The sequence below is a fragment of the Heptranchias perlo genome, chromosome 2, assembly GCF_035084215.1.
Source record: "Heptranchias perlo isolate sHepPer1 chromosome 2, sHepPer1.hap1, whole genome shotgun sequence".
Lineage (NCBI taxonomy): Eukaryota > Metazoa > Chordata > Chondrichthyes > Hexanchiformes > Hexanchidae > Heptranchias > Heptranchias perlo.
In genome coordinates this window covers 117,190,265-117,217,661 of record NC_090326.1, presented here as the reverse complement: position 1 = coordinate 117,217,661, position 27,397 = coordinate 117,190,265, and the positions used below count along the sequence as shown (strand labels likewise).

General features: G+C 43.7%; 1 protein-coding gene and 1 long non-coding RNA gene across 2 annotated transcripts in view; one reads left to right on the top strand and one right to left on the bottom strand.

The window, feature by feature from the left end:
- dnah5l (dynein, axonemal, heavy chain 5 like) overlaps positions 1–27,397 on the bottom strand; it is a 352,990-nt gene that overhangs the window by 64,179 nt on the left and 261,414 nt on the right. Inside the window, exons 66-67 of the mRNA XM_068006271.1 lie at positions 21,671–21,841; positions 20,031–20,409 (exon numbers count right to left, since the gene is read on the bottom strand). Coding sequence (XP_067862372.1) covers positions 20,031–20,409; positions 21,671–21,841 — 550 coding nt within the window. The remainder of the gene's footprint in view (positions 1–20,030; positions 20,410–21,670; positions 21,842–27,397) is intronic.
- LOC137342341 (uncharacterized) overlaps positions 1–27,397 on the top strand; it is a 153,755-nt gene that overhangs the window by 13,972 nt on the left and 112,386 nt on the right. The window contains exons 3-4 of the long non-coding RNA XR_010967229.1: positions 21,679–21,746; positions 22,127–22,169. This is a non-coding gene — a long non-coding RNA (uncharacterized lncRNA). The remainder of the gene's footprint in view (positions 1–21,678; positions 21,747–22,126; positions 22,170–27,397) is intronic.

Sequence of the window (27,397 nt, the reverse complement as noted above, 5' to 3'; positions counted from 1 at the left end):
TAAAACAGGTTATGAGATATGAACCTACTGAAGCTAATACAGAAGGCTAACAGCATGCTAAACACCAAAGTCACCAGGCTATAAAGAGAGCTAAGTGGTCTAACAACCAATGAATCAGAGCAAAACTCTGTAGCCCTACTACATCTAGTTGAGAACGGTGTTGGACCATTCAAATCAGATGTTGGGGTGTATTAAAAGGTCAATATTGAGCCTAAATAATGAGGCAATCCTGCAGGTCACTTTGATCCTATGGTTTCCAAAGCTTTCCACCACTGGGATTTTCCTTGCCTCATGTCTGGATTTGTAGTAGACTAATTGATAGAGATTTATTAATATAATTAGTCAACAACTACCAGCATGGCAGAAGGTGAACTAGATGGACCTTGCTCTTTTTTCATCTAGCAATTCTTATAGTCCCATGGCTCTGCCAAAGTTTGCAGAGTTGGGGAAGATGCCAAAAGTAATGTTCCTTTGGCAGGTTAGGAGCACCTCCGCTCCGCCCCCTTCCAGCAATGGCTTTGTAGGGGTGAGTGGACACTCCACCCCCACAACACCATGTAAGATACATTGGCAGTGAATTTTTGCCCCAGAATATCTGATTTTAAAATAGGCACTAAATTATGACTGTCCTCCTGGTTCAATTATTACCTTGATCAATTATTCCATTTCACCTCTAGGCTACACTTTATATTGACTCTTAGTGTGTAACGCCATGGGCAATTGACTAAAATGCTTTTAAAATATCACATCTATATGCACTTCCTGTCTGTCACATTCTTGTGTCAACTTTTTACCATTATGAATTTGTATTTCCACATTTAGAATAGGATTTGCCTATGTAAACTTGTTACGCGTAACTATGCAATTTGGCCAGTAGGTAGATCAGTAAACCAAGGTCTAGAAATTTGGGAGTGCTCCCCACGCGCAAGGTGGTTACCCTGTGCATGAATGGTAGGGTCTAAAAAGCCAAGAATAAAAACGGCACAGTGGGACGAGACCACGTAGGTAAGTGATAGAAGTTCGGGCTGCTGCTGATGCCGCAACAGCCCACAGGTAAGTGATTGCGAGGCTCAGGGGGGATCGTGGGCCTCAGGGGAGGGGGTAGGGGCGAAGGCCCTCATCCGTAATTTTCCCCGCATGCCACTGCACTGCGCTCAATTCTTACCACCGGCATCCTGTCTTTGACAACCCGCCATCTCCACAGACTTAAGTAAATAAAGGTGCATATTCATGTAACTCCTGACTCAAATTGGAACTCCAGTGAAGTGCCTTCCTTTCCCAATGTTGACATATTGGGGGTGATTTTAAACCCCAAGAACGGGTAGGTTGGGGGCGGGTGGGAGTTGAAAATTATTCTTTTTTTGGGTCGCAACCGCAACATTTTTGGACTTGGCATTCCCAGTGGGACGCCTATACCTTTATGCACCGACATTAAACCTGGAAATAAAGCCGGGTTGCGGTCGCTAACCAAAAAAAAAACAATTTTCAACTCCCACCCGCCCCCATCCCACCCATTCTTGGGGTTTAAAATCACCCCCATTAAGTCTCATATCATAAAGAAACTTTGGAGTTTCATGTGGCCTTTTTAATGAAGTATTATTTTCTGCTTGTGGCTGAGAAGTCTTGCCCCCCTCACATTATGGTCTCTGTCCCCCAGTAAGCAGTTTAATGGCCCCTACTCCTATCCCTAAGAATGCACTGAACCTGGCCTGCCTTACCCCACCATACTTCCCCTTCCCCTCCACAGACCATCAAAACGGGGGTCTTGGAAGCTGTCTGACCCTTTCACTATTGATCAAACATCCTCCACCATTTCCTCCTTCCTGTCCTTTTCTTCTCCTTCCTCTCATTTCATAAGAACATAAGAAATAGGAGCAGGAGTAGGCCATACAGCCCCTCGAGCCTGCTCCGCCATTCAATAATCATGGCTGAACTTCGACCTGAACTCCACTTTCCCGCCCGATCCCCATATCCCTTGATTCCCTTAGAGTTCAAAAACCTATTGATCTTAGTCTTGAATATACTCAACGACTCAGCATCCACAGCCCTCTGGAGTAGAGAATTCCAAAGATTCACAACCCTCTGAGTGAAGAAATTCCTCCTCATCTCAGTCTTAAATGGCCGACCCCCTATCCTGAGACTATGCCCCCTAGTTCTAGACTCTCCAGCCAGGGGAAACAACCTCTCAGCATCTACCTTGTTAAACCCTCTCAGAATCTGTTACATTTCAATGAGATCACTTTTCCTTCTTCTAAACTCCAGAGAGTATAGGCCCATTCTACTCAATCTCTCCTCATAAGACAACCCTCTCATCCCAAGAATCAATCTAGTGAATCTTCGTTGCACTGCCTCTAAGGCAAGTATATCCTGCCTTAGATAAGGAGACCAAAGCTGTACGCAGCTGACACCTGTACCAGGTGAGGTCTCACGAAAGCCCAGTACAATTGTAGTAACACTTCCTTACTTTTGTACTCCAACCCCTTGCAATAAAGGCCAACATGCCATTTGCCTTCATAATTGCTTGCTGTACCTGCATGTTAACGTTTTGCGTTTCTTGTACAAGGACACCCAGATCTCTCTGAACATATATTAAAAATATTCTGTTTTTCTATTCTTCCTACCAAAGTGAATAACCTCACATTTCCCCACATTATACTCCATCTGCCACCTTCTTGCCCACTCACCTAACCTGTCTATATCCCTTTGCAGACTCTTTGTGTTCTCCTCACGGCTTACTTTCCCACCTAGCTTTGTGTCATCAGCAAACTTGGATACATTACACTCGGTCCCTTCATCTAAGTCATTAATATTGATTGTAAATAGCTGAGGCCCAAGCACCGATCCTTGTGGCACCCAACTAGTTACAGCCTGCCAACCTGAAAATGACTCTCTGTTTTTTGTCCGTTAACCAATCCTCTATCCATGCTAATATATTACCCCCAACCCCACGAGCCCTTATCTTGTGTAACAACCCTTTATATGGCACCTTATCGAATGCCTTTTGAAAATCCAAATATACTACATGGACTGTTTCCCCTTTATCTACCTTGCTAGTTACATCCTCAAAAAACTCTAATAAATTGTTAAACATGATTTCCCTTTCATAAAACTGTCTCCCCTTCATTTGCATCTCCCTAACCCCTTCCCCCATTCTCATAATCAATTAGTAATAGAATGGCCGCACACAAACTGACTGGCAGAGTCGAGGAGCAGCACTGGCCCAGAGGAGATCCACGCTCATCATTCCCCTCCCTGTTCACCTCCTTCTCCTGCCCTCATGTCCTTACCTCCTCCCTCCTCCCCATCTCTTTGTGCCCTCTCCTACATCCCCTCCTTGTCCCTGTCCCTTCCTCTTCTCCTACCACTTCTCCCTTTCTCTCCTTATACCCCTCCTCTCTTCCTCTCTCTCTTCCTGCTCTCTCCCTTTAACACCTCCCCTCCTCGCTACCTCCCATCTGCCTCTTCCACCCTCCCGTCTGAGTCTAATTATTCCCTTGCTCCTTAACCATGTTTAACCTAAATACTGCACTTGGTCTTGACTCCCTTTCTACAACACCACAGGAGATTGACTAGTAAGATAATGACTTCTGTTTGTATCTTTGGGCTCTGCTCTCCTCTACCTCCTATGGGCCACTTCCCTTTTGCCGTAGGTTTGCCGTTGATCTCCTCTGGGCCAGTGCTGCTCCCCGACTCTGCCAGTCAGTTTGTCTGCGGCCATTCTATTACTAAAAAATTATGCTTCTACCAGTCAATAAAATTCAAGTAATTTTTAAAAGCTAAGTCAAACTAGTAGCAGCTGTTGCTGTATATCTTTGAAGCCACCCTCCCCTCCGCAACCCTACCGCCCCATCTGGTACCCCTTTCCCACTCCTCATCCTCCCCTCCCCTCTTTCCCGCTTTCTCCTTACCTCTATCTTGCCCCACCTCTCTTCTCTCACCTCATCTTCCACTCGCTGTTTTCAGCCCTGCCCCCCTCCCCCCACTCCTCTCCCTTTGGTCTCCCATCTTCCACTCACCGCTCTTCTCTCCCATCCTTCCTCTCCCAACACCCTTATTCCCTTCTGCCTTTACTGCCTCCCTCTTCCCCTTCCCCCTCAGCTTCACTCTGGCCAGGCATCAATTGCTCCAGAAGCTTCCTCTGGACTGCAACCCTGCAGAATCTGACCACTGGATGCCTTTCCCCAACTAATCACACAAAATGCTTTCTGAAAATCTATCAAAATTTCCGAACTGCCATTTTTTTCTCAGTAACTGAAATTTCTAATGTCCAAAACTAAGGTTATACAAAATTTAAAAATTCAAAAAATTACATAATTCACAATAACATGATTACATTTATCCATTGAAATTTGTTTTGTGTCTTTTAATACTTTCATTACTTGAAGGCTTCAGCCTCTCCCAAAAGCCTGGACTTGGAATTGATATTTTTGCCTGAGCTATGACACTGTGAGCTGAATTTGGAATGTGTAGTTTGAGCATATGCAATGTTCCTGATTTCTTAGGATGGATCAGGACTTTCAGTCAGCTACACTGTTGGAATATTTTACTTCAGCTTCTGTCAGTAACTTTTCTTCAAATAAATTTGAAAAACCAAAGGACAAATTTCAAAAGCTTTATTCAGGTAATGTTCTATTGAGTGTTTTTTATAAACAAAGAGGCTGTTTGTAAATTAAACTAAGACTGAGACAGCAACAGTCAGAGAGAATGAGGGCATGAGAAAGATTCTTTCAATTTCTAAAAAAAAAGTTGAATTTAGAAGCCAGCTAATTATCTCACATTTGTTTGTTGACTGTTACAACATGTGAATGCTAATTGTTAATACCTGTGTGATAAAGAGAGAGAGACAGACATAGAGACAGACAGGCAGAATGTATTTTTTCATTCTAATTTGATTTCTTATATTAAAAAAAGTTGAATTTGAAAGCAAACAAAGCCTCATTTGAGGGAGATAGGAAGGAGGGTTGGAGGGGCAGAGGAGGAGGAAATAGATTGAGGGGGAGGGTACCACTGGTCTCTCACCGCCCACCCTTTGGAGGGAGCAAGTGGGAACGTGGGGAGTGGATGAAGCAAAATAAAACAAAATCCAATGGTTATGAGAAGAATCAAAGATTATGCAGGGCAGGGAGTGGGGTGATGAGCACCCCTTCTTAACAAGTTTCATTTTAACCACTGGCACAGGTAGAGCCCTGTTGCAAGGTTATGTACTTGTTCTCTCAGATGTGGAATTGCATGTGGCTTGGAATACCTAAAGGGAGGAGGAGGAGAATATGAAAAGTGAAAAAAAAAATCTTATGCACAACTGTGAATAGATAATTTTGAATTACATACAAACACTAATTTTATCACTGAAGACTGAATTTAATCTCCGAGTGATAATGCCATGTCAAATTCAAGGGAAAATGGCAGTGGTGCTTTATTCTTTTTCTCTGCCATAATTAGTAGCACATCTTTACAATTTTAAAAATGTTTTTAAATTTCAGTGAAACCTTCACTGTCTGGTATAATGGAAGGTCTCCCCTGTGGGAGGTAATGGAAATTGGCAGACAATCAAAGCTTAATTGTGTGGTACTTTATTGAGGTTACCTAATCAAATTCCTAGCATGTACAGATAAATGCTGTCTTTTTTGCTTTAAAGTGAGTGACAAGCAAAATCTCATTTGCAATAAAACAAAGGGGATTCAGGTCCTGAGCATCCGCAGATCGTCGATCCAATTATAAGCACCAGGATTCAACTGCCAGAATCTCCACCACTGTATGCGGGGTCAAGGGGAGGTTCCCCGATTTGAATAATCCTATTGGGCGCCTGCACCACAATGGACACATCTCCAGTACCTGTCACCGCAGGAATGGGTGGATATTACAATGGATGCCCGCCAATCCATTTTGCTCCAGCAGCTTCAGGCACAGCGTCCTTTCATTTGGGGCAATTCGAAAAAGAGACAATTCGTGAAATGAAGCTGCTGTTCACTTTGGGAGTCCAGGCCAAGACCCAGGCCTGAACCTCCAGGTGGGCCATCTGAGAGGCCAGAAAGTCTCCTCTTACCCAGAATACCTGCTGCCCAGCAAAGCCCATGCTCTTGATTTGGGAGCCCCCTCCTCATCCAGCCATGACTCCTCTGTTGCAGGGATCATGTTTGAGATGATCGGAGGTTCTATCCTAAATATGGTCCCCTGGATAACAACAGCAGAGGCCAGGACATAACACTTTTGCGAGCAGTGAGAAAAACATGTTTCAGGCTTTATGTTAAAGATTTTTAAAAGCATCAACAAAACTCTGTCTGCGTAATTGTTAACCTTCAGCTAAAGCGTGCAAAGTAAGGAGTAAATGCACACAATCAGTATGCAACACTGATTTAAAGTGATAGATACCATTTTGGGACTTAATGCTCCACTCAACGCACAGTCTTAACTGTGACCATCTGAACATGTCTTAGAGTGCCTTTGGTCCCCCACCAGCGCTATTTAAAGGGACAAATGCAGGATTTACAGGTTAGTGGCTGGATTATTACCTCTGGCTGCTTATGCATTTGTAACTGTTCATGGAGGTCTTCTATACTTGAATACTAGGACGAGGGGACATAGCCTAACATGTAGAGCCAGGACGTGCAGGAGTGAAGTTAGGAATTGCTTCTACGCGCAAAGGGAGGGAGAAGTTTGGAACGCTCTTCTGCAAACGGCAGTTGATGCTAGCTCAATTGTGAATTTTAAATCTGAGATTGATGGATTTCTGTGAACCAAGGGTATTAAGGGATATGGGGCTAAGGCGGGTATATGGAGATAGGTCACAGGTCAACCATGATCTCATTGAATGGTGGAACAGGCTCGAGGGGCTAAATGCCACTGCCACTTGCTGCCTCCTGTTATGCGCCACCTTCTCCTGCATGAAAGCGGGACACACCTGGAGTACTGTGAGCAGTTCTGGGCACCGCACCTTCGGAAGGACATATTGGCCTTGGAGGGAGTGCAGCGTAGATTTACTAGAATGATACCCGGACTTCAAGGATTAAGTTACAAGGAGAGATTACACAAATTGGGGTTGTATTCTCTAGAGTTTAGAAAGTTAAGGGGTGATCTGATCGAAGTTTATAATATATTAAGGGAAACGGATAGGGTGGATAGAGAGAAACTATTTCCGCTGGTTGGGGATTCTAGGAGTAGGGGGCACAGTCTAAAAATTAAAGCCAGACCTTTCAGGAGTGAGATTAGAAAACATTTCTACACACAAAGGGTGGTAGAAGTTTGGAACTCTCTTCCGCAAACGGCAATTGATGCTAGCTCAATTGCTAAATTTAAATGTGAGATAGATAGCTTTTTGGCAACCAAAGGTATTAAGGGATATGGGCCAAAGGCAGGTATATGGAGTTAGATCACTGATCAGCCATGATCTTATCAAATGGCGGAGCAGGCACGAGGGGCTGAATGGCCTACTCCTGTTCCTATGTGTGTCTGGGTGATGTGCCTGTCATGTTTGAACAGCTGCCAGTGTGTGTGGCCTGTGAGTTGCAGGTGGGCGGCTTGCAACAGTGGTAAGGTGTAAGGGTGAGAGGAAGCATCTGATTGGCAGAGTTGAGTACTGACGGAAAGAGTTTGTCGGTGTGTGGGTGATGAGGGGTGTAGTGTGTGGAGCAGTGGATGCGGCTAGTGGTGCAGTTGGTAGGAAATGCCACTTGACAGTTGACCTCACTCACCTTGACCACTCGTGTCAAAGCACTGAACTTCTTCCTACACTGCACCCATGTGCGTGATACTATGCACCTGGCATTGACCTCGTCCCCTGCTGCCTCCCACTGCCTTTTGAGCATATGTCTGGAGGGCCTCTTCCACCCCCCGCCCCCACCCTCCCCGCGGTTATAGGATGTCCCTCCCTATGTCCATCTCTTGTACTAAGGCCTCTAGTGCATCAGCGGAGAACCTTGGTGTACGCACTCTCGCAGGCCTGGTACAAACTCAGATCAGCAGATTGGTGAGGTCTGGTGTGCAGATTGGAGGATGTGGGATTTAGTAGTGCTCAACCTTTATTCAATGTTTTAACATAACTCATCAGTTTGTAAACATAGGGACATGACCTACATCTATGTTTTACGTGTGTGATGCCTGATCTCCCTTCAGACCCCGTGCAGACAACCAACTGTTATTTTCAGCAAATAACAGGTACCAGCTACCATAAGGAGATTTTAAGAGACATCCTTCCTTTAAGAGATTCGGGCTCCCCTGCCAGTGGAAAGTGCGCATGTCCTTGAATTCTCGTGGCAGGCCTGGTTTTAAAGCTGCTGTAACGTAGGTACTCAGGCCGGACGAATGTTTCGTCCTGCCTGCGCAGGAAATACCGGGAGCGAGTTAGTCAGAAGAGCAAGAGGTCGTGGTCCATATCGGTACCAACGACATAGGTAGAAAGAGGGATGAGGTCCTGCAGGCAGATTTTAAGGAATTAGGAAAGAGATTAATAAGCAGGACCTCAAAGGTAGTAATCTCTGGATTACTCCCGGTGCCACGCGCTAGTGAGTATAGAAATAGGAGGATAGAGAAGATGAATGTGTGGCTGGAGAGATGGTGCAGGAGGGAGGGCTTGAGATTCCTGGGGCATTGGGACCAGTTCTGGGGAAGTTGGGACCTGTACAGGCCGGACAGGTTACACCTTAACAGAGCCGGGACCAATGTCCTCGCGGGGAGGTTCGCTAGTGCTGTGGGGGGTGGGGGGGTTTGAACTAGCTTGGCAGGAGGATGGGAACCCAAGTGTAGATTCAGAAGGGAGAGAAGCAGAACTGGAAATGGAAGGCAGAAAATTAGTAAGTGCATTTGGAAGGCAGAGGAAACAAAGTTTAGAAACAAGACAACAAAGGAGTTTGGCACTGCTTAATGGTATATAACTTAATGCAAGGAGTATAGTGAATAAGGCAGATGAGATAAGGGCACAGATAGACACATGGAAGTACCGTATCTTAGCTATCACAGAAACATGGCTTAAACAGGGGTAGGATTGGCAGCTTAATGTTCCTGGTTACAGAGTTTTCAGACGAGATAGAGAGGGGGATAAAAAAGAAAGGGGGGTGGCAATATTGTTTGAAGAAACAATTACGATTGTGAGGAGGATTGATATGTTAGAAGGATCATCAAATCAGGCCATATGAGTTGAGCTGAAGAACAAAACAGGGGCAGTCACACGACTGGGAGTGTACAATAACCCCCAAACAGTCAGAGGGAGATAGAAGAGCAAATATGTAGTCAAATTTCTGAGAAGTGCAAAAACAATAGGGCAGTAATAGTAGGGGATTTCAACTACCCTAATATTAACTGGGATACAATCAGCGTAAAAGGTATAGCGGGCACAGAATATTTAAATTGCATTCAGGAGAACTTTTTTAGCCAGTACATAGCAAGTCCAACAAGAGGGGGGGCAGTTCTGGATTTAGTTTTAGGGAATGAAGATGGGCAGGTGGAAGGAGTCCCCTGGAGCCATCTCCCTCTCAAACATTTGCCTGAGGAAGGAGAAAATCTCCGAAAGCTTGTGAATTTAAAATAAAATTGCTGGACTATAACTTGGTGTTGTAAAATTGTTTACAATTGTCAACCCCAGTCCATCACCGGCATCTCCACATCTTGGATACTATTGGGGGAGATGGCTTATCAGGGAAAAGCAGCAAGAGCCAAGTTCGTGGCACCACGGGTGGCTCTGCTGCACAGGAGGGGAGGAAGAAGAGTGGCAGGGCTATAGTGATAGGGGATTCAATTGTAAGGGGAACAGATAGGCATTTCTGCGGCCACAAACGTGACTCCAGGATGGTATGTTGCCTCCCTGGTGCTAGGGTCAAGGATGTCACGGAGCGGCTGCAGGGCATTCTGGAGGGAGAGGGTGAACAGCCAGTAGTCGTGGTCCATATCAGTACCAACGACATAGGTAAGAAAAGGGATGAGGTTCTGCAAGGTGAATTTAAGGAGTTAGGAGATAAATTAAAAAACAGGACCTCAAAGGTAGTGATCTCAGGATTACTACCAGTGCCACGTGCTAGTGAGTATAGCAACAGGAGAATAGACCGGATGAATGCGTGGCTGCAGGGATGGTGCAGGAGGGAGGGATTTAGATTCCTGGGACATTGGGACCGGTTCTGGGGAAGGTGGGACCTGTACAAGCGGGACGGATTACACCCAAGCAGGACCGGAACCAATGTCCTCGCGGGGGTGTTTGCTAGTGCTGTTGGGGAAGGTTTAAACTAGAGTAGCAGGGGGATGGGAACCTGAGCGGGGAGTCAGAAGGGAGTAAAGTTGAGAGCAGCAAGAGAGGGGAAGACCCAGGGGAAATTTACAATACAAATAGTACAAATAGTTGTTCAAGAACAAGTGAAAGGGAAAAGCATAGAGCAGCAGAAAGAAAGTGTACTTTAGGCACTACAGATAAAGTGAAAACCAGAAGGCATAAAGCGATTAACCCAGCATCAAAGCTGAAGGTCAGGCTTGGGTGTGTGGCCCAACTAAGAGTTCTATATACAAATGCATGGAGTATAAGGAATAAATTAAATGAACTACAGGTTCAAATTCAAATTGGAGGGTATGACATGATAGCTATTACTGAGACATGGCTGCAGGATGGTCAGGATTGGGAACTAAATATACTAGTTTATAAGGTCTACAGGAAAGATAGGGAAAATGGAAGAGGGGGAGGAGTAGCCTTAGCGATTAGAGATGAAATCACTTCAATAATAAAGGAGGATATAACGAGGGGTAAGCAGCCAACAGAGTCCTTATGGATTGAATTGAGCAATAGGAAAGGATCTAAGACTATAGTGGGAGTTGTGTATAGGACCCCTGGCAGCAGCTCTGAAGTGCTAGATTGTATAAATGCAGAGGTTAGACAAGCATGTAAGAAAGGCATAGTGGTCTTAATGGGGGACTTTAACCTTCAAATAGATTGGGAAAAACAGACTAGCAACTGTCAGAAAGGTAGTGAATTACTTGAGTGTGTCCTGGATAGTTTTCTACAGCAGTATGTTCTAGAGGCAACAAGGGGGCAAGCCATATGAGATTTAGTAATGAGTAATGAACCAGATTTAGTTAACAACTTAACTGTGCGTGAACATCTATCCAATAGCAATCATAACATGATCGAGTTCCAGGTAGTGTTTGAAAGGGAAAAAAGTGAATCAGCTGCTAAGATTCTAGACTTGGGTAAGGCCGACTTCAATGGGATGAGACAGAGACTGTCCACAGTAAACTGGGCAAATCTGTTAATGGATAAAACGACTGATGATCAGTGGGAAATGTTTAAAGAAACATTTAACGTGATACAGAATCGGTTTATACCCCTGAGGGGCAAGAACTCTACTTGCCAAATAAAAACAGCCATGGAAAACTAAAGAGGTAAAGGACAGTATAGACATAAGGAAAGGGCATACAAAAAGGCAAAAAATGGCACAGATCCTGGCAAATGGGAAAGATACAAAGATCAACAAAGGGTCACAAAACAGATAGTAAGAGCTACGAAAAGAGAGTATGAAAAGAAACTCGCAAGGGTTATCAAAACCAATACGAAGAACTTTTATTGTTATATTAGGAAAAAGAGGATGGTCAGGAGCAGTGTTGGCCCCTTAAAAATTGAAAGTGGGGATACTGTCATTGACAATGGGGAAATGGCGGACATGTTGAACAATTACTTTGCGTCAGTATTTACAGTAGAAAAAGAGGATAGCATGCTGGAAATCCCAAGAAAACTAATATTGTATCCGGGACAGGGACTCAATAAAATTAACATAAATAAAACAACAGTAATGAAGAAAATAATAGCACTAAAGAGTGACAAATCCCCAGGACCAGATGGTTTCCATCCCAGGGTTTTAAAGAAAGTAGGTGAGCACATTGCAGATGCCCTAACTATAATCTTTCGAAGTTCTCTAGATTCAGGAACTGTCCCTCTAGATTGGAAAATTGTACATGTCACTCTGCTTTTTAAGAAAGGAGAGGGAAACCAGGGAATTATAGACCAGTTAGCCTAACATCTGTTGCAGGGAAAATGCTGAAGTCTATAATTAAGGATAGGGTGACTGAACACCTCGAAAATTTTCAGTTAATCAGAGAGAGCCAGCATAGATTTGTGAAAGGTAGGTCGTGCCTGACAAACCTGATTGAATTTTTTGAAGAGGTGACTAAAGTAGTGGACAAGGGAATGTCAAATGGATGTTATTTATACGGACTTCCAGAAGGCATTTGATAAAGTCCCACATAAGAGACTGTTATCTAAGATAGAAGCCCAAGGAGTCGAGGGAAAAGTACGGACTTGGTTAGGAAGTTGGCTGAGCGAAAGGCGACAGAGAGTAGGGATAATGGGTAGGTACTCACATTGGCAGGATGTGACTACTGGAGTCCCGCAGGGATCTGTCTTGGGGCCTCAATTATTCACAGTATTTATTAACAACTTAGATGAAGGTATAGAAAGTCTCATATCTAAGTTTGCCGATGACACAAAGATTGGTGGCATTGTAAGCAGTGTAGATGAAAACATAAAATTACAAAGCGACATTGATAGATTAGGTGAATGGGCAAAACTGTGGCAAATGGAATTCAATGTAGACAAATGTGAGGTCATCCACTTTGGATCAAAAAAGGATAGAACAGGGTACTTTCTAAATGGGAAAAAGTTAAAAACAGTGGATGTCCAAAGGGACTTAGGGATTCAGGTGCGTAGATCATTGAAGTGTCATAAATAGGTGCAGAAAATAATCAATAAGGCTGATGGAATGCTGGCCTTTATATCTAGAGGACTTGAGTACAAGTGGACAGAAGTTATGCTGCATCTATACAAAACCCTGGTTAGACCGCACCTGGAGTACTGTGAGCAGTTCTGGGCACCGCACCTTCGGAAGGACATATTGGCCTTGGAGGGAGTGCAGCGTAGGTTTACTAGAATGATACCCGGACTTCAAGGGTTAAGAGGAGAGATTACACAAATTGGGGTTGTATTCTCTAGAATTTAGAAGGTTAAGGAGTGATCTGATCGAAGTTTATAAGATATTAAGGGGAACAGATAGGGTAGATAGAGAGAAACTATTTCCGCTGGTTGGGGATTCTAGGAGCAGGGGGCACAGTCTAAAAATTAAAGCCAGACCTTTCAGGATTGAGATTAGAAAACATTTCTACACTCAAAGGGTTTGGAACTCTCTTTCGCAAACGGCAATTGATACTAGCTTAATTGTTAAATTTAAATCTGAGATAGATAGCTTTTTGGGTACCAAAGGTATTAAGGGATATGGGCCAAAGGCAGGTATATGGAGTTAGATCACAGATCAGCCATGATCTTATCAAATGGCGGAGCAGGCACGAGGGGCTGAATGGTCTACTCCTGTTCCTATATTCCTATGTTCCTATGTTCCTAGTGGGAGAGCATTTTGGTGGTAGTGTTCATAATTCAGTTAGATTTAGCATAGTTATGGAAAAGGACAAAGATAGAACAGGAGTAAAAGTTCTAAATTGGGGAAGGGCCAATTTTACTAAGCTGAGAAGTGATTTAGCAAAAGTGGACTGGAAACAGCTACTTGAAGGTAAATCAGTGTCAGAGCAGTGGGAATCATTCAAGCAGGAGATTCATGGGGTTCAGAGTAAATATGTTCCCACAAAGGAAAAGGGTGGGACTGCCAAATCTAGAGCCCCCTGGATGACAAGGATCAAAATGGGTAAGATAAGGCAAAAAAGGGAAGCTTATGTCAGACACCGAGAGCTCGATACTGCAAAAAACCTGGGAGTATAGAACGTGGAGGAGTGAAATTAAAAAGGAGATTAGGAAAGCAAAGAGAGGGCATGAAAAAGTACTGGCAAGTAAAATTAAGGAAAACCCAAAAATGTTTTATAAATACATGAAGAGCAAGAGGATAACTAAGGAAAGAGTAGGGCCTATTAGAGACCAGAAAGTTAACCTATGTGTGGAGGAGGAAGAGACATGGGTATGGTTCTTAATGCGTCTGTCTTCACAAAAGAGAGGGATGATGCAGAGATTGTAGTTAAGAAGGGTGAGTGTGAAATATTAGATGGGATAAACATAGTGAGAGAGGAAGTATTAAGGTGTTTAGCATCCTTGAAAGTAGATAAATCGCCAGGACCGGATGAAATGTATCCCGAGCTGTTAAAAGAAGCAAGGGAGGAAATAGCAGAAGCTCCGACCATCATTTGCCGATCCTCCCTGGCTACAGGTGTGGTGCCTGAGGATTGGAGGACTGCTAACGTTGTACCATTGTTTAAAAAGGGAAAAGAGATAGACCGAGTAATTATAGGCCAGTCAGTCTAACCTCAGTGGTGGGCAAATTATTGGAATCAATTCTGAGGGACAGCATAAATCATCGTTTAGAAAGGCACGGGTTAATCAAGGACAGTCAGCATGGATTTGTTAAGGGAAGGTCGTGTCTGACAAACTTGATTGAATTTTTTGAGTAGGTAACAAGGAGGGTCGATGAGGGTAATGCGTTTGATGTAGTGTACATGGATTTTAGCAAGGCTTTTGAAAAGGTCCCACATGGCACACTGGTCAAAAAAGTAAAAGCCCATGGGATCCAAGGGAAAGTGGCTAGTTGGATCCAAAATTGGCTCAGTGGCAGGAAGCAAAGAGTAATGGTCAACGAGTGTTTTTGCGACTGGAAGGCTGTTTCCAGTGGGGTCCCGCAAGGCTCAGTACTGGGTCCCTTGCTTTATGTGCTATATATTAATGACTTGGACTTGAATGTGGGGGGCTTGATCAAGAAGTTTGCAGATGATACAAAAATTGGCTGTGTGGTTGATGGTGAGGAGGAAAGCTGTGGACTGCAGGAAGATATCAATGGACTGGTCAGGTGGGCAGAAAAGTGGCAAATGGAATTCAATCCAGAGAAGTGCGAGGTAAAGCATTTGGGGAGGGCAAACAAGGCAAGGGAGTACACAATAAATGGGAAGATACTGAGAGGCATAGAGGAACAAAGGGACCTTGGAGTGCATGTCCACAGATCCCTGAAGGTAGCAGGACAGATAGATAAGGTGGTTAAGAAGGCATACGGGATACTTTCCTTTATTAGCTGAGGCATAGAATATAAGAGCAGGGAGGTTATGCTAGAACTGTATAAAACATTGGTTAGGCCACAGCTTGAGTACTGCGTATAGTTTTGGTCACCACATTACAGGAAAGATGTGATTGCACTAGAGAGGGTACAGAGGAGATTTACGAGGATGTTGCCAGGGCTGGAGAATTTTAGCTATGAGAAAAGATTGGATCAGCGGGGGTTGTTCTCTTTGGAACAAAGGAGGCTAAGGGGAGATTTAATTGAGGTATATAAAATTATGACGGGACTAGATAGAGTGGATAGGGAGGACCTATTCCGTTAGCATAGGGTCAGTGAACAGGGGACATAGATTTAAAGTAATTGGTAGAAGGATTAGAGGGGAGCTGAGGCTAAATTTTTTTCACTCAGAGGGTGGTGGAGGTTTGGAACTCACTGCCTGAAAGGGTGGTAGAGGCAGAAACTCTCAACTCATTTAAAAAGTACTTGGATGTGCACTTGAAGTGCCGTAACTACAGGGCTACGGACCAAGTGCTGGGAAGTGGGATCAAGCTGGATAGCTCTTTTTCGGCCGGCATGGACACGATGGGCCAAATGACCTCCTTCTGTGCTGTAACTTTCTATGATTCTATTCTATGATAATCGCAGATCGCGCAACCGGTTTCTGGCCTAATCAAATATAACCCCCATAATGTCTACAATGCTGATAAGCATAAAATTATCAAGGACAAATCCAAAGATAATAGAAGAGATAACAGAGGCACTATTACATATAAAAATTCATTAGAAAAGGGAATTGTGCCAGAGGACTGGCAGTCAGCTAATGTGATTCCTATTTTTAAAAAGGAAGCTAGAACAAGTCCAGGGAACTATAGACCAATTAGCTCAACATTGGTGGTAGGAAAGATAATGGAATCTTTACTCAAAGATGTAATAGAAAAACATCTAGAGAACCAAAATATAATAAAGAATAGTCAGCACGGATTTCAGAAGGGAAAGTCATGCTTGACCAACCTTATTGACTTCTTTGAAGAAATAATAGAAAGGGTAGGCAAGGGTAATGCAGCAGATGTAACATGTTTGGATTTTTAAAAAGCCTTTGATAAGGTAACACATAATAGACTCATGTCTAAGTTCAGAGCATGTGGAGTCAGGGGACAAGTAGCAGAATGGATAGCAAGCTGGGAAAACAGACAGTAGGGGTTATAGGTAGTTACTCAGACTGGCAAAAGGTGGGAAGCAGTGTTCCACAAGGATCGGTGCTGGGACAACTATTGTTCACCATTTACATAAATGATTTGGACTCGGGAATCGGAAGTACAATTTCAAAATTTGCAGATGACTCCAAATTGTGGGGCATAGTTAATACTGAGGAGGTCTCCAACTAAATGCAGGAAGACATTAATAAACTTGCAGAATGGGCGTGTAATTGGCAAATGAACTTCAATATAGATAAGTGTGAGGTGGTACATTTTGATAGGAAGAATAAGGAGGCCACATATTCCTTGGAAAATAAGAGTTTAAACGGGGTAGAGGAGCAGAGGAATCTGGGGGTACAGAAACACAAATCACTCGAAGTAACGGCGAAGGTTAATAAGGCCATACCAAAAGCAAATAAAATACTAGGTTTCATTTCTAGAGGGATAAAATTGAAAAGCAGAGAAGTTATGTTAAACTTGTACAGAACCTTGATTAGGTCACACTTGGATTACTGTGAACAGTTCTGGTCTCCATATTATAAAATGGATATAGAGGCACTGGAGAAGGTGCAAAAAAAATTTACTAGGATGATACCAGAACGGAGAGGTTATATCTATCAGGAAAGATTGAACAGGCTGGGGCTCGTTTCTCTAGAAAAGAGAAGACTGAGGGGTGACCTGATAGAGGTCTTTAAGATTATGAAAGGGTTTGATAGGGTAGACGTAGAGAAGACGTTTCTACTTGTGGGGGAGACCAGAACTAGGAGGCCATAAATATAAGATAGTCACTAATAAATCCAATAGGGAATTCAGGAGAAACTTCTTTACCCAGAGAGTGTTAGAATGTGGAACTCGCTACCACACGAAGTAGTTGAGGTGACTAGCATAGATTCATTTAAGGGGAAGCTAGATAAACACATGAGTGAGAAAGAAATAGAAGGATATGTTGATGAAGATGGGCAGGAGACGGCTCGTGTGGAGCATAAACACCAGCATGGACCTGTTGGGCTGAATGGCCTGTTTCTGTGCTGTACATTCTATGTAATTCTAAGTAATAATTGGGCCAGTTTCCCTTTGGAAGATTACTAGTTTTTATTGCATTTTATGCTGTTATCAGTCAAGGTAAAATAAAATATTTTTCAACTGAACCCCTCTGACCTGAAACTCACAGTTAATCAAACGTGTTCTTAGCTCTTCATTCTACTTCTATATGATGTTCAGCATATCTTCGGGGGCAGTGAGTAAAGTTAATACATTAATTTAACAACTCATTTAATTCCTTTAGAGGTGATATTTAAAACAAACGATTTCTTCAATTTGATCAGTGAATAAAGTTAATCCCTTAATTAAAACACTTCATTCTCCATTCCCTTGCCGGATGAATGAGTGTCATTGTACTGGAGCTCTGACAGACATAGAACAGCTCAACAAGCACTTTCAGAAACATGTGTAAAACCATCTGACAGCAAACTGCTGATCCATTAGTTCACCGCACCCCCATAAAGTCAATAATGTTCCAGTACCATTAATGGCAATGTAAGATTTTAGTTACTCATATTATTCATTAATGATGGCACGTGTAGGTCTGGACCATATTCATTTTATATATTTGTTTGTTGTCAGATACTTTCACTCTATTTGCCCAGAATGCCACGAGTCTCCTGGACCCAAAGCCCTGACTCCCGCTGGCCTCCCAATCCAGAGCTAAATATCAGTGTGGCATGATCATATAAACAGTTTAAAAGGATCAGCAACTTTAATGAAGATTTTCTGAATAGTTTTACTAGACCCAACTCTCCCTGGTCACCCATTTCCACAAAACTTCTCAAGGATAATTAAGGTGATAACAGGAGGGAGGATATTCAAAGCTCCACAGTAAAATACCAACAATATTTTAACATGGAACTTTTGGAGGCAGGGTCTGGTACGAACCCTTAGGTTTAAGGTTCTTTTATCTCACTTATCTAAATAATCCTATGCTTGAGGTTTGGCCTTTTACCTCTACCCTTTCTCATCTTTCCTTTTCCTCCCCCTGTTAGCTTTATCTTTTGTTCTCTTGGTTCTCGCTGTTACGTTACCCTTTCTATCTGTTCAGGTAGATGTAAAAAATTCTGTGGCATTATCTGAAGAAGAGCTGGTAGTTCTCCTGGTGTCCCAGCCAATATTTATCCCTCAACAAAGCTCCACAATGATTAGTCATTCATCTCATTACTGCTGTGGGACATTTTTTTTTCATTCTCAGGATGTGGGCATAGTGGAAAGGCTGGCATTTATTGCCCATCCCTAGTTGCCCTGAGAAGGTGCTGTTGGGACTTCTTCTTGAACAGCTTATAGTGTTTTTTTGATACAACTGAGTGGTTAGATAGGCCTCTTCAGAGGACAGTTGATTAAACCACATTGGTGTGGGATTAGAGTCACATATAGGCCAGGCCATATGGGGAGAGGTTAGACAGACTGGGACTTTTTTCCCTGGAGAGTAGGAGGTTAAGGGGTGATCTTATAGAAGTCTATAAAATAATGAGGGGCATAGATAAGGTAGATAGTCAAAATCTTTTCCCAAAGGTAGGGGAGTCTATAATGAGGGGGGCATAGATTTAAGGTGAGAGGGGAGAGATACAAAAGGGTCCAGAGGGGCAATTTTTTCACTCAAAGGGTGGTGAGTGTCTGGAACGAGCTGCCAGAGGCAGTAGTAGAGGCGGGTACAATTTTGTCTTTTAAAAAGCATTTGGACAGTTACATGGGTAAGATGGGTATAGAGGGATATGGGCCAAGTGCAGGAAATTGGGACTAGCTTAGTGGTATAAACTGGGCGACATGGACATGTTGGGCCGAAGGGCCTGTTTCCATGTTGTAACTTCTATGATTCTATGATTCTATGATAAGATGGCGGCTTTCCTTCGCTAAAGAAGATTAGTGAACCAATTGGGTTTTTATGACAATCCAACAGTTTTTTATTGCCATATTGTGTAATAAACTGAATTCAAATTCTAAAACTGCTGCGGTGGGATTTGAAATCACTGGATTGCTAGCCCAGTAACATGACCACTGCACTACAGTACCAATTATTGCCTACATAACAACAGTGACTATGTTTCACATGTATTTCATTGGCTGTAAGTGCTTTGGGATGTTTTGAGGGCATGAAAAGTGCTAATTAATTGTAAGTTCTTTTTTTCTGGGGTAAGATTCCTCTTCCAGTCTTTTGCATCTGTGGTGTTTGTTCCTCTCATGGGAGGGGGAGGGGGTGATCTGTTTCTCTTTGCTCCATAATAAGGGTCCTTTTAATTGGGGCTTGTTGCCTTCTCTTCTGCCCTTTCTCCTTTGGTTCAGGCATGAGTTTGATTATCTTTGTTCCTCAAGTAGCGGCCTAGTTTTGGATATTTGTGATGTGTTGGTTGTTAAATTATAGTGGATCCCAGCATTTAGCTTTATTTACTATTGATCATGCTGTTTTGTCAGTTATTATGTTTTGTATCTCAAAAAAATTCTAAATAAGTTAAATTAACACTAAACATAAAATGGATGAAGGTATTAACACCTACAGTGTAGTATGGCATTAAAACATCACCATGATTAAACAATCAATTTTCTCAGAACCATCTGCTAATTTGGTCAGTCACTCAAGGGAACAATGAGGATATAAAACCTTTTGTACTTAATGTGAGTAGCCATTAGTCAATGACCACTCTCACTGTGGTTGGATCTGAAGCCAAATAATTAGCTTTTGGCATTTGATTGCTAGCTGCTTTCTGCGTTGGGCAACAAGTTTAGCTCCCACCATAGGTTTTATTAAATATACTCTACAAATCATTTTACTAAAGATTACCTTTAATCAAAGTTTGGAAATCTTCATGAGAAATCTTCTTGGATTGTAAGTCAATCTTTAGTGCCATAAGCAGTGTGAAGAGGAATTTGTGATCCTCATAGAGACCCCGAGTTGTATACCTGAACACTTCATAGGTGAGATATTCAATGATGTTAGCAATTCGTTTTGAGGTGACCTGTGATTTTGTAGATTTCTCCATGGATATGTCAAAAATACCCAGGAACTGTCGAAGTGATGTCTGGTACATCACATTCACTAGGCTCATTTCAACAATGAGGAAGTAAAGAATGCTGCCCCGTGAAGCAACAAGCCGATACTCCTCCCGAGCTGCATTAATCTTCACCTCTGTTTCTGCAGCTGTGGTCAGTTTATCACTCACCTGGAAGGAAAAATAGATTTCTAAGCTCCTTTAACAATCATACAACCATAACATAAATGAAAAATATCCCTATTTTTTCAGTTTTAAAGGAAAATTGATTCATACTCTGTAGAAGAATGATTGTGAATAGAACTCATGTAAAATTCTGAACACAAAATAATGTTTCTTTTGTCCCTGGAACCTCTGTCTGCGCTCGTTTCATCCTGATTTTTTATTTCTACTGCGTGCCTGTTATTTTCTGTATTTCCTTTTGCGGTGTGTGTGTACTGTGTGACACATTGGGGCTGATTTCCATCTCCCTACAACCTGGTTTTCAGGTTGAACGGAGAGGTAGTGGGAGAAAAATCATAAATCAAAAATTGCTGACTTACCACTGATGGCTTGCACATTATCATTTTGGGCAGGCATCAATTTAGACGGACAGCATTCCCATGCAAAACCATGGGGCCCTAATTAATACATTAAAACAAGTGTCATATGGTGTCGACAGGACCCAAATTCAATTTTCTTGTCAATCACTGCTGTTTCCTTAAAACATGGTGGTTCAGGTCAGGAGATGGCTATTTGTAGTGCTACTTAAAGGGATCATAAGCTGCAGTCAGGTAAAGCTGAAAGCAGATCTGGCAATGACTTTCTCTTCATTATTTTTGGGACGTATATACCGTTTAAGTTCCCTTAAGTTCAACTTTTTGGTGTCACTTCAATCTGCTGCTCTGTTGACCCCCCACCCCGATCTTTTCAGCCCTCCTACATTAGATAAGGGTATAAATGGATATGGAGAAAAGGTGGGTAAATAGAATTGAGGTACAGATCAGCCATGACTTAACAGAATGGTGGATCAGGTTTGAGGGGCTGAATGACCTACTCCTGTTCCTATGTTCCTCCCCTTTAAATTGCTGCTGCAGGTCCATTTCAGGCTCTGTCCTTCCAGATTTCCCGTCCTCCCAAACAGTAAGCTTCCTATAAACACCACAATTAAACAGCGCAATTAGCACTGGCAGCTCACCCCCTGTATTTAAACAAGGTCTGATCACAAAAATTGATCAGGCCTCCCGCCGGCACCATCGTGTGGGCGCCGCCCATCCAACGTACACCACTAACAAAAATTGGCCCCTATCTCAGCTTTGTGGTTTTTTGTAAGTCTTATAAACCTGATATGAGCCAAACAACAATGGATAGATGTAACTGGATTTGGAAGAAACTCTATGGGATAGACATAGTCCGGCGGCGAATAAAGTTTTTTTTGCTAATTCATTTTTACCTCTTCAGCTGTTATCTTAGTGACCCGGAGCACTTCAATCAATGATTCATCCTCCACCAGAGAGCCTTCTGTGCTGGTAAGACGAAATAGCAAGTTATCTTCCAATTCCTGCATTCTCCGTTTGTTGGATGTGACCTCTTTCATCAGTTTCACTCTTTCTGCTTCCAACTCCTAGATTTTCACACATGTACTTGAGGAATCAGTTTTTGATTTTCCAATATAAACAGTTTAATTTAATGTGTTTTCATGGTAAAAAACATTTTACAAAAAGCAAAGTTCAATATTTAGTAATAGATTCATTTATAAATTACTGAATACAAGCATGCACACAAAGTAAAACCAATGACCAGGGGAGAATAACCAATATTATATCATCATTGGGGAAGAGAAATATTGTCAAATATGATCACGCTTGTGGAGAATCCTTGATTCAACCAGGCTCTCCCACCTTTACAGATAAATCAGGACACCTCTACATTGACCAAGAACCCTCAATGAGGTAGGTTATTACTGGCTCACTATGATTTACTGTTTTCTCTTTGGAGGTGAAACTGACGGTTAATTTTAATTCTCAACAGGAAGCCAGTGGGAGCGGGGGGGGGGGGGGGGGGCAATCCCATGTGGGAATGTCGGGAATAGTAGATTTTAACTGCCAGGCCTGATTTGAATGCCGCCGACCAGCTGCTTGGCCATTTCCGGCAGCTGGTCGGTGGAGGAGAATCAGGATTGGGCGGCCCCTGGCTTTAAGAAAAGACTTAATGCACCAAGGTAAGTCCGGTGGGGTGTTCCGAGGGTGTCACAGCTGCGGGGTGGTGGGGTGTTTGGTGGGGTGGGGGGGAGCCGGGGGAAGCAGTGGCCCAGAGAAGCACTCATGCTCCTTCTGGCCCCACTAAGGAAGTTTTTTTTAAACTTAACTTCAGTGGCCTCTTGACAACTTTAGGTTGCGGAGCAGCTGCAGCGGGCACCCCGCTCAGGATCAGGTTAAAATGCCATCAGGGTCCCCTGTATGTCATGGGACCCCAATTTGCAGTCATTATTGATGCTCCCGCCGGAGCCCCTTGTGTTTTTAAGCAACATTTTTTTCCCCTCCTGGAGGAATGACTCATACAGGGTTACCATTCCACGTATGGTAACAGGCCTTTGCCTAAGTTTCCATTTTTCGTGTGCGAGCTTACACAGACTTTGTTGGCAGGTTATTTGATTGTGGAGGATGATTGAGAACAGTAATGGGCTCTGCTGTGATACACCACAAACAAATACATGCATTCTAGCAGGGTTCATTGGACAACAACTGGAACTGGAGGTCTGGCTATTTTTAAAATTTTTTTAAATCTCTATTCAAACTACTGAAGCCACATATTGTGCCCCCAGAACATAGGAAAAGAAGTAGGCCGTTCAGTCCCTCGAGCCTGTTCCACCATTCAATAAGATCATGGATGGCCTGTATCCTGACTCCATCCACCCGCCTTGGCTCCATATTCCTTAATACTCTTTGCTAGCAGATATCTATTGATCTCAGATTTAAAATTATTAATTGAGCTAGCATCTACTGCTTTTTGTGGGAGAGAATTCCTCACTTCTACCACCATTTGCATGAAGAAGTATTTCCTAACTTCTCTCTTGAATGGCCTGGCTCTGATTTTAAGGTTATGTCCCCTTGTCCTAAACTTCCCCACAAGCAGAAAAAGTTTCTCTCCATCTACCTTATCAGTTCCTTTCAAAATCTGGGAATACAAGCCTAGTTTACGTAATATCTCCTCATAATCTAACCCTTGAAGCCCTGGTAACATTCTGGTGAATCTGCGATGCAATCCTTCCAAGGCCAATATATTCTTTCTAAGGTGCGGTGCCCAGAACATGACCTACCAATTACAAATCCATGTTGGCTCTCTCTAATCAGCTCAAATTTCTCTAAATGCTCAGTCACTCTGTTCCTAATTATAGATGCCAATAACTTCCTCACAACAAATGTTAGACTAACAGGTCTATAATTTCCTGGTTTCTCTCTCTCGCCTTTCTTAAATAATGGAGTTACATTTGCAATTTTCCAATCTTAGGGGTCAATTCCTGAATCGAGAGAGGTTTAGAAGACATCTGCATCTGCAATTTCCTCACCTGCTTCCTTTAAAAGCCTGGGGTGGAAACCATCAGGTCCTGGGGATTTGTCAGTCTTTATTTTTTGTTACTCATTCAGGGCATGTGGGTGTCGCTGGCAAGGCCAGCATTTATTGCCCATCCCTAACTACCCCAGAGATGGTGGTGGTGAGCCACCTTCTTGAACCGTTGCAGTCCGTGTGGTGAAGGTTCTCCCACAGTGCTGTTAGGTATGGAGTTCCAGGATTTTGACCCAGCGATGATGAATGAATGGCGATATATTTCCAAGTCGGATGGTGTGTGACTTGAAGGGGAACATGCAAGTGGTGTTATTCCCATGTGGCTGCTGCCCTTGTCCTTCTAGGTGGTAGAGGTGCTGTCAAAGAAGACTTGGCGAGTTGCTGCAGTGCATCCTGTGGATAGTACACACTGCAGCCACGGTGCGCCGGTGGTGAAGGGAGTGAATGTTTAGGGTGGTGGATGGAGTGCCAATCAAGCGGGCTGCTTTGTCCTGGATGGTGTTGAGCTGCTTGAGTGTTGTTGGAGCTGCACTCACCCAGGCAAGTGGAGAGTATTCCATCACACTCCTGACTTGTGCCTTGTAGATGGTGGAAAGGCTTTGGGGAGTCAGGAGGTGAGTCACTCACCGCAGAATATCCAGCCTCTGACCTGCTCTAGTAGCCACAGTATTTATGTGGCTAGTCCAGTTAAGTTTCTGGTCAATGGTGAACTCCAGGATGTTGATAGTGGGGGATTCGGTGATGGTAATGCCGGTGAATGTCAAGGGGAGGCGGTTAGACTCTATCTTGTTGGAGATGGTCATTGCCTGGCACTTGTCTGGCGCGAATGTTACTTGCCACTTATCAACCCAAGCCTGAATGTTGTCGAGGTCTTGCTGCATGCGGGCACGGACTGCTTCATTATCTGAGAGGTTGCAAATGGAACTGAAAACTGTGCAATCATCAGCGAGCATTCCCATTTCTGACCTTATGATGGAGGGAAGGTCATTGATGAAGCAGCTGAAGATGGTTGGGCCTAGGGCACTGCCCTGAGGAGCTCCTGCAGCAATATCCTGGGGCTGAGATGATTGGCCTCCAACAGCCACTACCATCTTCCTGTGTGCAAGGTATGACTCCAGCCACTGGAGAGTTTTCCCCCTGATTCCCATTGACTTCAATTTTACTAGGGCTCCTTGATGCCACACTCGGTCAAATGCTGCCTTGATGTCAAGGGCAGTCACTCTCACTTCACCTCTGGAATTCAGCTCTTTTGTCCATGTTTGGACCAAGGCTGTAATGAGATCTGGAGCCGGGTGGTCCTGGCGGAACCCAAACTGAGCACGTTGAGCAGGTTATTGGTGAGTAAGTGCCGCTTGATAGCACTGTTGACGACACCTTCCATCACTTTGCTGATGATTGAGAGTAGACTGATGGGGCGGTAATTGGCCGGATTGAATTTGTCCTGCTTTTTGTGGACAGGACATACCTGGGCAATTTTCCACATTGGTGGGTAGATGACAGTGTTGTAGCTTTTTTCTGGAACAATTTGGCTAGAGGCGCGGCTAGTTCTGGAGCACAAGTCTTCAGCACTACAGCCGGGATGTTGTCGGGGCCGATAGCCTTTGTTGTATCCAGTGCACTCATCCGTTTCTTGATATCACATGGAGTGAATTGAATTGGCTGAAGACTGACTTCTTTGATGGTGGGGATATCGGGAAGAGGCCAAGATGGATCATCCACTCGACACTTCTGGCTGAAGATGGTTGCAAACGCTTCAGCCTTGTCTTTTGCACTCACATCCTGGACTCTGCCATAATTGAGGATGGGGATGTTCACAGACCCTCCTCCTCCCGTTAACTGTTTAACTGTCCACCACCATTCACGACTGGATGTGGCAGGACTGCAGATCTTTGATCTGATGCATTGGTTGTGGAATCGCTTAGCCCTATCTATAGCATGTTGCTTCCACTGTTTAGCATGCATGTCGTCCTGTGTTGTAGCTTCACCAGATTGGCATCTCATTTTTAGGTATGCTGGTGCTGTTCCTGGCATGCTCTTCTACACTCCTCATTGAACCAGGGTTGATCCCCTGGCTTGTTGGTATATGCCGGGCCATGAGGTTACAGATTGTGCCGCAATACAATTCTGCTGCTGCTGATGGCCTACTGCACCTCGTGGATGCCCAGTTTTGAGCTGCTAGATCTGTTCTGAATCGATCCCATTTAGCACGGTGGTTGTGCCACACAACATGTTGGATGGTGTCCTCAGTGCAAAGATGGGACTTCATCTCCACGCGGACTGTGCGGTGGTCACTCCTACCAATACTGTCATGGACTGATGCATCTGCGACAGTTAGATTGGTGAGGATGAGGTCAAGTAGGTTTTTCCCTCATGTTGGTTCACTCACCACCAGCCGCAGGCCCAGTCTGGCAGCTATGTCCTTCATGGCCGGCGCGGACACGATGGGCCGAAGGGCCTCTATCCGTGCTGTATGACTCTATGACTCTATGACTCTATGACTCGGCCAGCTCGGTCAGTAGTGGTGCACCCGAGCCACTCTTGGTGATGGACATTGAAGTCCCCCACCCAGAGTACATTCTGTGCCCTTGCTACCCTCAGTGCTTCCTCCAAGTGGTGCTCAACATGGAGGAGTATTGATTCATCAGCTGAGGTAGGGTAATAGGTGGTAATCAGCAGGAGGTTTCCTTGCCCATGTTTGACCTGATGCCATGAGATTTCATGGCGTCCGGAGTAAACGTTGAGGACTCCCAGGGCCACTCCCTCCTGACTGTATATCACTGTGCCACCAACTTTGGTGGGTCTGTCCTGCCGTTGGGACAGGACATACCCAGGGATGGTGATGGAAGAGTCTGGGACGTTGGCTGAAAGGTATGATTCTGTGAGTATGGCTATGTCAGGCTGTTGCTTGACTAGTCTGTGGGACAGCTCTCCAAATTTTGGCACAAGTCCCAAGATGTTAGAGAGGAGGACTTTGCAGGGATTGACTGGGCTTGGTTTGCCTTTGTTGTGTCCGGTGCCTTGTGGTCCGATGCTGGCTGGTCCGTCCGGTTTTATTGTTATTGTGACTTTCTGTAGCGAGATTGTACAACTGAGTGGCTTGCTAGGCCATTTCAGAGGGCAATTAAGAATCAACCACATTGCTGTGGGTCTAGGGTCACATATAGGCCAGACAAGGTAAGGATGGCAGGTTTCCTTCCCTGAAGGACATTAGTGAACCAGATGGGTTTTTACGACAATCCGGTAGTTAGTGCCATTATTTTTTCTAATACTGTTTTCTTACTTCCGTTAACTTTAGTGAGTTCTAGTCCTTGATTCATTACTCCTGCTCCTATTTCTTATGTTCTTATGTTCTTATTAGTTTCCCTGGAATGTCAGGTATGTTATCCTCTTCCTCTACTGTGAAGACTGACACAAAGTAATCATTCAACACGGTCCGCCATTTTCTTATTTTCATTTGCAATATTACCCGTATCTGTATTTAAAGGGCCCACATTACCCTTGACTACCTTTAACTTCTAATATAATTGTAAAAACTATTTGTGTTAATCTTGATAGCCCTCACAAGTTTCGTTTTGTATTCCCTTTTTGCAGTTCTTACTATCTTTTTTGTCTT